At 38.1% G+C, this 11,666-nt stretch overlaps 1 protein-coding gene across 1 annotated transcript; it reads left to right on the top strand.

Moving 5' to 3' along the window:
• The first annotated feature begins 3,108 nt into the window (after positions 1–3,108).
• LOC147795449 (histone acetyltransferase p300-like) lies at positions 3,109–11,307 on the top strand. The gene is made up of 2 exons (XM_087131889.1): positions 3,109–3,156; positions 8,809–11,307. The coding sequence occupies exons 1-2, from the start codon at positions 3,109–3,111 to the stop codon at positions 8,968–8,970; spliced, it is 210 nt and encodes a 69-aa protein (XP_086988015.1). The 3' UTR covers positions 8,971–11,307.
• The last annotated feature ends 359 nt before the right edge of the window (positions 11,308–11,666 follow it).

Below are 11,666 nucleotides of genomic sequence, written 5' to 3'. Positions count from 1 at the left end.
ATTATTTTTTTTCATGTACATTTGGGCTTTTTCGCATGTTGCTAAAAAGGTATTCTTTTTTTCTCTTTTCTTTTTTTTTTTTTTGGGGGCGGGGCTTTTTCACAAGGTGCAAAAAGGCATTCTTTTTGTTATTTGTTTTTTGGGGTTTTTTTTGGTTTGTTTGTTTGTTTGTTTAAGTTGTTTCTGCAACTGTCGGAACATGTAGTTCTTTTCTGAGTGGTTTTTTGGCTGTTTGGTAATAGCCGGAACAGCTCTTGCTTTCCTGATTAGCTGTTTCAGCAACTCCGCCAAAACAGGTATTGCTTTTCTGATTTTTTAACTGTTCCGGCTGTTGCTGGAACAGCTCTTGCTTTTCTGATTATTGTGTTTTTAGCTGTTTCGGCAACAGCCAGAACAGCTTTGCTTGTCTGATTATTAGCTGTTTCATCAACTCTGCCGAAACAGGTATTGTTTTTCTGATTATTAGCTGTTTCGGCAGCAGACCTATTATTGATTTTTTAAGAATTAATTTTTCCCCATAGACTTTGTACACAGATTGCAGACAGTTTTCGGACTGTCCAATATCAGGCTATGAGGGCGCTATTGCAGAATTACGGTTACACCTGCGTGGGCTTTCAATTTTCAACAAACTGTCCTACATTCAAGTATGGATGGCGTTGTTTCATAACATAGGGTTTGTACACACATTGTCCAGCGTAATGCGTGAGCAGTCCTCAACTTCGACCGAGAATTACTACCAGAACGAAAAAGAAATCAGACTAAATTTTCCCTTCCGTTCGATCGCAAATATATCCAAGTGTGCAAATATTAAATAATATTTCGTAAGTTTTGTCCAGTTTAGACAAAAATCACGTGTCGTGAAATTAAAGGAGCATGTTTTCCTGCACACGTGTTTCTAGCCCATTGACTTTGTACACGTTTTCGAGCCACAATTTTGGTAACTTTGCAGTGTTTGATCGTTCCCAAAGTGATACCCAACAAAGACCCTGATGCAAGATTTATTGCGAAGGGATGACGTCATGATGACATCATCACCTTATTTTACATTCATTTTTGAATATTTAATTTGTCCCCATAGGTTTTGTACACGTTTTTTACTTAACACAAGTTAACAAGTAGTCTTTAACTTCGGCGCAAGATTACTATAAGAACTATAGAGAAATTGGGTACTTTACGCGTTGTTATTTTATTTTAAATATAACTAAGAGGCCGAATATGAAGTAATATTTCAAAAAAATTGTTCAGTTTAAGCGCAAACCACGTGACATGAACTTAAAGGAGCAGTGACATTAAATAAATACAATTCTTGTAACTGATATCATATCCACTCGTGATGACGTCAACAGTCGAAGAAGCCGTATATGTTATCTTTAAGTAAGTATTATAATTTTTAAGCTATTGTGAGAATCGCCACAAAGTACAAAGCAAACTCTCAACAGTGAGAATAATATCTTGTGCCGAGTCATACTAGATTATATTCTTTAGTGGACATCCAATTGCATTGGTTGAAATTGATTTATAAATTTTTTCAGGGTATATGTCACGTCCAGAATATTAAAATGTTCATTTTTACTCTCTCATAGTTTCTGAATGCCAGGTTTGTTCATCACAATTGGCAATTCTTATTTAATTGGTGGAACAGTCCCGAAACAGCTCTGTGTTTGTACTTGTTTACAAACACTTCTATCTAGTTTTTTTAGTCCTTTTTCAGCTCAATTTCTTCCGGCAGTCGACTTTGCCCGTTTGCTAAATCTGATCGACTTCAAACCTGGCAGACCTTTGGACAATCATCCGAGAAATTCACAGTGATATCTGAATTAGTTCATTTGTTTTTGATTTTTTAATAATTAATATTTCCCATAGATTTTGTACACAGATTGCACGCAGTTTTCGGACTGTCCTATATCATGTTATGAGGGCGCTATTGCAGAATTACGGTTACACGTACACCTACCTGGGGTTTCAATTTTAAAACAAACTCTCCAATATTGAACCATAGATGGCGTTGTTGCACAACATAGGGTTATGCAATTTTTTCTGCTACGCAATATTATCGATCTTTACGAGAGTAGTCCTGAACTTCGTCTGAGAATTACTATGAGAACGAAAGAAAAATCGTATTTTTTCGTCTTCGTTCGATTACATGTATACCCAAGAATCTGAATATCAAATAATATTTCAGAATTTTCTTTCAGTTTAAAACGCAAATCACATGACATCACAAAGGAGCAGCTTTTTGCATATGAGTTTTAAGTCCATCTACTTTGTACACATTTTCAAGCCACTATTTTGAAACCTTCCCGATATCTGATCGATATGAAAGTGACAGCCAACAAAGACCCTCATGCAAGAATTATTGTAAATAAATGACGTCATGATGACATTGACTGATTTTCCAATAGTTATTTCAGCTCATTGACTTTGTGCACATTTTCAAGCTACCATTTAGGCGATTTTCAGAGGTTAGATCGATATCAAAGTTACACACAACAGAGACCAAACAGACAGTTCCGAAACAGCTCAGTAGTTGTCCACAACCACGCTCCTCTTGTTTTTAATACTTTTTCGTTCAGTTATTTCTTAAAAAATCAAACCCAGAAAAGCCTGGCTTTTGAAAACATTAGCTACTATATAAATTAATAGAAACTGAAGAATTACCTGACCTAAAAGAGAAATATCCTGTCAGAAACTGACCCATCACTTCCAAAAACCTAAAGAACAGTCTACTGCGGCGGTCTTGTACGTAGATAAACGTTATATAGGCCTTATTATTACGGTTTGGCTTTATGGTAGTCTGTCTGTAAAAGCCGCACAATAAAACAGATCAAACTAGTTTACACAATCCTGAATTCATAAGGTAATTATTCTTAAAGCAGTAATCTACTTTTGTGTGCAACATGCCCTGAGTTGGAAATTACTTGTCCCAAATTCGTCATTCTACCTCCATGGTTTATACATGTATAATCGTTTCTATGATCAGTCCCGACTATAGCGCACATGTAGCTTTCCACTGGGTCCACAAAATGTTGAGCTGGAGCGTAGTGCGTTTAGTCCAATGTTACTATAGGGGGCGCTGTAACTGACATTGTTACCGCTGGCATCGGTGTGATGTTGCCCACGTGCGGGTGTGGTAGAGCTGGAGCAAGCAATCCAAAGGTAACTTCATTTTTGGTGTGCTAAATGAGGAGACATTTTCAGTTCTAACGCTCAGTATTTTTCAGGCTCTAATCTGAACGAGATTGTTCGAACCATCAAACTGTTAAAGCTGAACATGTTTCAGTTGAATAGCACCATCGCTGGCCTGTACCCTACATAAGGCATGCCATGGATGTGGGATTTTTGAGAGATTTGTTCCGGTGCACGGCCCACGTGAGGACTTAGGGAAAACTCAGCTGAAATTGTGCAAATTTCTGGATGTTGTCATTAATTTCAGGCTATCAAATTTCATGACACCGAAATTGTTCACAGAGGTGATCGGTAGCATGTGTTTTTAGTTTGAAGGTTATAATGTCATTATTTAACAGAGCAAATTTAAAGTTTTCAGCAAAGAGATTTTGGCAATGTTCCATGAGGATGAAAGTCAAGGAAAGGTTTTGAGTGGCACTTTAGAGGACACAACTGTAATTGGGCCAGTCTAGTGGACTGTAGGTACCTCCGTATCCTTTACCGTACTCCTAAACTGAAAACAAGCTCCCACATGGTCTGGCCACACTCAGTGTAGCATTAGCAGATCAGCAGCTACACGTAGAGACAAGTCAACTTACAAGTATTGTCCCTTATAATTGGAGTGAATCTTCTGCTTGAGTCCTGGTCTGCTAGAGTCAGTGATTGAAGCCTGAGTGTATTCTGGGTTCACTTTACACACTGTTGTTTTAGTTTTTAGTCTTTGGTCTTTTTAAGTGTTACTGTTAGGTTATGGGTTTTTAAGTTACTGCTCTAGGGTGGGTTGGTGTTTTGACGTGTTTTGTTTCAAAATCTAGAATCGGTGTCTGATGAGTACAGTACTTACTAAGTAAGTTACAGTAAGTTCCCTGCAATTTTTCCCTTGAATTCTTCTTCAATTTTAGTTTGCAGTTCTCCCCCGTAGCATCGTACTTATTTTGTAAGCTCATCCTGTATGTGTACTTCTTCAGTGCATTGGCACACTTCAATGCTTGGCCCAACCGTTACACGCACCTGGAACCTTTGTAATGAACATATATACATCTCATTCAGGTAAGAGATTACTGGATGATTGATATGTGTAAGTATAGAGACATGTAATGCCAGCACTCCAATTTCACCACACCTGCTGTGGCCATGGTGGTCGGTGCCCTTACAACGTGGCGTGGTGCCCTAAAAAGTTCCACTTTGTCCCTGGCCCAAACTGGCCATGTGTCCCATTCTTCCTGGCAGTGGTGCCCCTTGTTTCTCATAAGTTGCTTACTTCGCATTCATGTTAATGTATTTTGTGTTGCGGTCTTACATTACACGATTGTCTTCATGCCACTTGGGTGCACATATAGCCTAGCCAGCCAAGCTGGCCGACCCGGTACAATGCGCCGCAGCACCATACAGCGTGAAGAGGCTGGGTACGTATTGTAAGTCCAATGCCTCATAAGTCTGATGCCTAAAAAGTCTGAATTTTTGGATTTACAAAGCATTTGACTAATGAGGCATTGCATCTGTAGACTGATATAAACTAATAAAGTATTGTCGGACTTTTGAGGCGTCAGACTTAAGGACTTTTTAACAGATTTGTTGGACTTGTGAGGTGTTGGACTTAAAAGCTGACCCCACGAGGCTTGCCTGTATTGCAGTTGGCTTCAATTTACAATACATAATGTACGTGTATTCCATTCTGCAGCCCAACGTTCGTGGATGATTATTCGCTGGAGGTGCCAAGCACATACGGGCATATTGTGCAACAACTCCGCTGGCACATGCATACACGGGCTTAGGCTATGTCCGAAACGGGCCTCCACAGCGACAGCTAGGTCGTTTGTCCCTTTAGTTGCGGATTGTGTATGCACGCACGCAGCAAATTCAACTACATGTACATGTGTCTAACTGATTATTCTGTGACGTGATGGATTGGTCAACTTTACGCCACAAGGGGATGTTGTTGGTAAGCTCATGCTGTGCAGTCCAAAAAGATTTGTCAAATTGAAACAAAGCCTGTTCTCTTTGTTAAATGTATGTTAAATTCACTAGAATTCTTACATTAAGAAATTCTTTTTCAGAAAATATGCCAGTTCCATCCTGTAATATACAATGTTTTGTCATGGATTGTAAAATATTTAAATATGATAACTCATTATCAAGCACATAAAACACCATTTTTTTACAGTTTCATAACTTGTTTGCAGAAAATATTACATGTACACCTTGGCCTCAGTGCCTTTCCTTTGTAGATATTTGGCCTTTTGTCCATGTTATTAGCCGCCGTGCCCCTCAACGTGTCCTACCGGTATTTCGTGAGGCCAAAATGGCAGTGCCCCCCAAAAGTCAAAATTCAAGCCTTGCAATGCTCATGCACATATATACTTCATACCTGCTAACCCTTCTACTTTAATCAGAACTGTCCTGATTTTTATATTCTTAGACGGCACAAAATTGTAATGTTTCCATGTCGCAAGCCCCTAGCAAAACAAGCAGCCATGCTAGAGAATCTTTTTACAAACATACATACATGGGAATGCGCACAGGCACCATGTTTTCCTATTCAAAATGTGTAAAATGCCATAGCCATGCCCTACTCATTAACCCCTGACGTTTCTCCCAGGGGCAATATTTTTTTTTTTTTTTTTAGCTTCTCTTAAGCGTTTTATTTTGTCACAATGTGAAAGTTGCCCTCTATTAAAGGTCTCGAGAATGATAGCGGCCATGTTGTTTTGATGGGGATTTAAAAAGGTGCTTTTTGCTGCTTTTTCTGTACATGAAGATTAAATGGAGGCAAAACACAACAGGAAACAAAATAAATTGTACTCTGTACTTTTGAATTCCAGGTTTTTATTGAAACAAGCAGAAAAAACAAGCACAGTGGAGTAAACTTTTACCAGTAAGTGAACCATCATACACTATGGAAAATGTCGAGTCATTCATCCTAGTTTCTGCTTGCTCTCATTTTGGTTTCTTCCTGGCTAGTTATTTGTATAGTTATTGAGATGGAAAACAAATACAAAACTTTGAGATAAAATAAGTAAATCCCAATTTTCTGCTTGTGAAAATTTAATTATGATTGCTGATTAAGTCAAGGATATGGAGGACGTGCAGCGTGTCTCGGGTGAAAAGTTACAACGAACACAGCGCACAATGACTGAACTAATATTTGTCTGCAGACTAATAAAGTGGACAGTTTCCGTGGTTGCCTTGCCAAAAAGCCTAAATCATCCTTGTTGGATAAATTTATTCTGCCCAATTACTAGGTGACATATATATAGGGAGCCATAACATAGCTCAGATGGTCCTCAAAATCCTCTGATTTCAATATGATTTCACATGCACCCTTGAAGGCTACGGTTAATACTGTTTATAATTTGGGAATGTTTTCTGCACAGACTGTGATCTTCTGTGTGGCAGAGCAAGAAATGTTTATGTTATTAAGTACACATTTTTACATAGAAGTAGTTCCCCTTTAAAAATGTTTAACTTTAGTTTAGAGTTCTTGATTTTTTCTAGTAGTGTGCCCCCCCTGTTTATTTGTTTAAGCCCTAGCTTCCCCCATATAGAGTTACCAAATGGTCTGGTCACACTCAGTGTAGCAGAGACCAGTCACCTTCACATGTACCTATGTATTGTTCCTCCTAACTGGAGTGTGGTTTTTCTGCTTGAGCCCTATTCTGCTAGAAGTCAGTGATTGAAGTCTGAGTGTAAACTCATACTGTCCATTTTACGCACTGTGTTGGGTTTGGGTTTTGAGTCTTTTAAAGTCTTAGTCTTTGGGTGTTTTTTAGTCCTTGAGTCCTTTTAGTTTTTTTGTGTTTTTCCTGTACTTTTTCATTAATAAATTATTTTTTTGTCCCTTTTTTTGAAGTCAAATATTGGTGTCTGAGTCCTTATTGATTCAGTTTCCTGCGACTTTTCCTTCAAAGATCCTTGGTTTAGTTAGAGTTTTTGTTGTTTTGCGGTTTCCCCCCAGAGTTGTCTTCTTCTAGTGTTCCATTTTTCCCTGTTACACCTGTATTGACCTTTAGTTGGACCGAGAGAAAACACAATTTCCTTGGCATGACAGGCTCCTTTGGTACTAACTATGCATCACTGGTTCATGAACGACTAGGATGTGCCCCATCGCTACCAACAAAATGAATACTCCCAACCAACACGGCTCTTCTCAACCAATTAGGCTGTGCTTCTACTCAAAGTAGATAGCATTTGGGGATGGCAGCTGAAACCTTAACTGGAAGAGATTGACTGGCTGAAAAAATAGGTGGGATTGTTTAATTATAGCCCTAGACCAACACTTCTTGTATTGTGGGATTCCATCTGAATGCAGATGGCTGAAAATAGGTCTTAAAAATGCCAAAAATGCTTAAAGGCTTGAGAAAAATGACTTTTTGGAAATGTGAATGTATTTTAAGGTGTTTTGAAGAATGAATGTACTTAGCTAACCAAGCAACAATAAAAAGAAACGGAAAATGACAATAAAGAAGTTGATGAGATTTTTATGAAATGTTTATGAGAAATTCCAATAATGTGAGCTTGTATATTATTTGGCCCTGATCTTTTGTTGATTTGATACTGTTTTCAATGATGCTTCAATTGCTGTTGTAAAGTGCACCTTATAATTTGAAACGGTGGCCCCCACAAATGTTAGTCATACGGGCTGAAATTCAAACATGGTTTGTTATTAATTTCCCTACTTTCAGCAGTGACAGAGAGACAAGAACAAGCTAGTCCCTGGAGAAAGTTTTCTGAAGTGTGACAGATCAGACATATCATATCACTAGAGACAATACTGGACCAGTATGGCAACAGCTTACATCGTTTTCTGATATTAGTCTGTGGTACTGCCAATGGAATTTTCATCCAGTACGTGTACATTATACATTTGATATAAATTTATATACATGTAAAAATCTACAATGCAACACAGTATGACAAGATGATGGCTGGAATTGCAATAAATGATTGCAATCGATTACGCACGCAACAACATGCCATGTCCAATCCACTCAAAAATGGATCTCCCGAGGTATGGCTACACCTACAGTCAATTTCACGCACATGCATATGTATTTCTATTGAAATGGAGTTGTAGACCTATCTCTAGCCAACAGATTTGGACGCAATTTGCTGCTGTCTGGTTAGTCTTAGATACAAGGTGATGATATCACCATTATTAGTAACTGGTTATATAGTAGGTTTATATAATACGCCTGGTACCCTGCTACTTTTGTCTTTTATCACCGCTGCAAGCGCCCGCCTTCCAAGTCTTAGAGTAAAAAACCACCTCATTCCATGATGTTTCACACGTTCATAATAATGTACAGGAAGGGTCAATCTGTCTGTATATGGAAACAAAGTTAATAAAGTTTACATTTTTGGAATGCTGGCGTGGTGTGCATGCTACGTGTATTTCAGGCAAGTCAGAAAAATATTTTTTTCTGGATTTGAATATAATAAGTAAATTTTGATTTTCAATTTATTTCCTTGACCCATCCACCCACTATTTAAAAAAAAAAGTCAAATTCAAAAACACTGAAAATTTTGAGGGGCCCCTTAGGAAGACCAGTGTCCATCGCTGGAAAATCACCTGGCAAATCATTCACCCTTGCTCACTTTTTAATTCACTCATTTGTTTTTTACTGCCTGGTCTTGTCACAAAAGGAATACTATCACCTCTTGGCTGACAAGATCTACAAGATCCAGAAGGAGCTGCAGCAGAAGCGACAGAAGAGGATGCAGGATTCAGGAGGTACTGATGCTGCCGCTGGAGGCATCCTCACGATGGCAGCAGCGCAGCTGTCCCAGCCACAGCCTCCCCACTAACTGCCCAGACCAGTATGTCCACTGGGAAAATGTAGCTCTTTCAACCAACTTATATCAGAATTATGCTGTACATAACGAAATGTTTATGGTCTTGAAGGGTTATTTTGGTGTCAGTGTTGCTTTGGCTCAGCAATGAAAAGTGGACTGGTAGAATGGGGCGTCAGGTTGGCATAGTGACACTTTTGTTACCTTACACTTCTGTGAATCCAGCCGAGGTTATCATGTGGATTTTGCAGTCTTTACTTAACTTTGTGGGTTTTTCTCTGTAATGGTCATGTGGAGTTTTTCCTTCCACTTCTAAAACTGAACTTTATCCTCATATATTTGCAGTTGTAATTTGAAGTTGTAGATCGTCACATTTCTCAAGTTACTGGCAGCCCATTGAAAAACATCCTGGAGATTATGTTGCTACCATCAATGAATAAAGCTGAAATTGTTATTGTTGTTGGAATTACACAGGGGAAATGGTATTGTTTATGGTAGCAGGGCCAGGTTTCCTTCTTTTTTTAACGTTGGTCGCTTATTGCTTTTGTTTTGCTGGGGATTATTGGAGGTGCTGCTGTGCACTCCAGCTTGCCCATTGCAGGAGTGATGTGTAGGGCTAGGAAGTTTGGAGTATTAATACAAATTGCAGTGACCCATAGTCATAAGTACCTTCCCTTTCTAAATGTGGTCAGAATACAGACTGATCCTTTGTGATTCATTCAAGGAAGTCTGTACACAGGTTAAAATAAATTTGGTGTGTGATTTCTACTTACAGTTTTATTTCAATTCCAAACATCTGTAACTTTAAGTTATCACTGAATAATCAAGACCTTTTCTTTATTTGTAGTTTTCTGAAGGCTTTTATTTTACTTCATATTTGAACAGTGATGTCACCCATAGATCATCGTGCAATTTTTAAGACTGCAGATGAATTGACTCAGAATGTGTACAAATGCAGATTTAAAACAAAAATTGTACGATGCAAACAACAAATAAAAGTGTAATGCAAATGTGAATTTTATGTTTTGAAACACATTCCATATCTCGGTTTGCGGAATGAAGATGTCAACTGTACTCATAGCCAGTAAATGTAACTAAATCAAGCTTAAAATTGTATTTCTGATAGGAGCTTCACATCAGGTGCTTCTGGAAAAAATCTCTTTTTTCCTGCACACAACTGTCCTTGCCTATTGTCTCTTTCATGACTTGAACAAAGCTTTTGCCAAAATAAATTAGACTACTAATTTGGAAAACAGACTAATGGATATTTACATGTATGTTGTTAGGGTCGCTGCTTGCCAAAGAGAAATCAAATGAAATGGGAAGGGGGAGGTTCAACAGCAACTCTTAAACTTGAAGGTCCCTTTTCTTTGAATGTCTGTATTAGAACAAGATATGCTCTTATTTTTTTTTCTAAATCCACTTTGGATGTAGCCATGATCTTGCCATCTATATACACAAGTAATGCTAATGGTTTCAAACTTCAAGCATACCTTGACTCGATCAACTCGACTGACAAACATGTCAATGCTCTGTTTGTTTTGTTTTTCAAGCACACACAAAGTCTGAGAAGTCTGTGTGTTGAATGTGAACTTGGCAGCCATGCATATGTGGCCCTGTTGTAGTATGTACCACTCCATGGGCATGTCTCATATTGTTGGAAAGTATGAGGTTGTGATAAGAAATGTGTTACAAATACTCTTCAGATGACTCGTGTAAATCATTTGTGGTATTTGGCTGTGTTGATGGCCATATCTTACCATTTTCAAGAGTTGAAATTTTTGGCCAAAATTGTACCCACCTGCAAGTGGACAAGAGGAAAGGGGTGGAAGATTTGAGAAGTAAATTGCTATTCGTGTTTCTTCATTTCCACTCGTTTGATTTTTTTTCATAAACAGAAGATTCGCTATCTGATTTGCCATACCTGGTCGTGAAAGTCACAGATTTGAGTCTTAAGATGGCAACACCTTGCGATAGAAGAATAAAATAGAAAGCTTAAGGCTTTAGTACTGAACAGGTCCAGTCTCCCTCAGGAAACTTCTAAGTGCCTTTGGTCTATGTATCTTGTATTCCAAAATGGTCCACCAATCAAAAATGGGCTTATGTGTCAGGCTTATGTAAAATAAATACAAGCCCTTTGCCTTTTAGACAGTTCGGAGAAATATGGGTTAGAGAATACAGATTTGATCTTGTATGGCCAATACACTTGAGGCAAACCAAGGGAATTTGTGTGCACAAAATGATTTTGAAGTCTAGAGTAGTATTCCATGTACTTTTTGTAATTTCTGTAATCAGTGTAATAGTCGGAGGATTTTAATTGAATGAAATAAAATATGTAGCCTGAGACATTAATAGTATGTCCATGATTTGAACTGCACTTTATTACTCCTGTTTTGCAACTTTCTGTTCCTCTTAAGATACTTATATATTTGTAAGAAACCTGGAAGTTATGCCTTATGGATTTCTCTCATTGAAAAGTGCTCCGGAAATTTAAGAAGCTATTAAAGGAAAAATGATTGAATGAGTAACCCCAAGGAATATGAAGAAAAGGTATAGCTCAATTTGTTTTCCTGAACAAAAGAATAAGATAAGAAAAAAAAATAAGTCTCCGATTTACATCGAATTATATTGTGGAAATATTTCATTTTCTGAAATGGATCTTGTTAGGCATAGGTGTTGGCATTTCTCCTGGGATAGGGAGGGCGCTGCAT

This window comes from Acanthaster planci, unplaced genomic scaffold, assembly GCF_054643075.1.
Source record: "Acanthaster planci isolate LZ-2023a unplaced genomic scaffold, COTS_SCS Contig25, whole genome shotgun sequence".
NCBI lineage: Eukaryota > Metazoa > Echinodermata > Asteroidea > Valvatida > Acanthasteridae > Acanthaster > Acanthaster planci.
This window is presented reverse-complemented; position numbering and strand designations above follow the sequence as displayed.

Excerpts from the sequence above, each read along its gene's own strand:
- LOC147795449 (XM_087131889.1), top strand. The coding sequence starts at position 3,109 with ATGTTGCCCACGTGCGGGTGTGGTAGAGCTGGAGCAAGCAATCCAAAG. Across the intron at positions 3,157-8,808 it reads CTGGAGCAAGCAATCCAAAG|GAATACTATCACCTCTTGGC; the intron begins GTAACTTCATTT and ends TTGTCACAAAAG.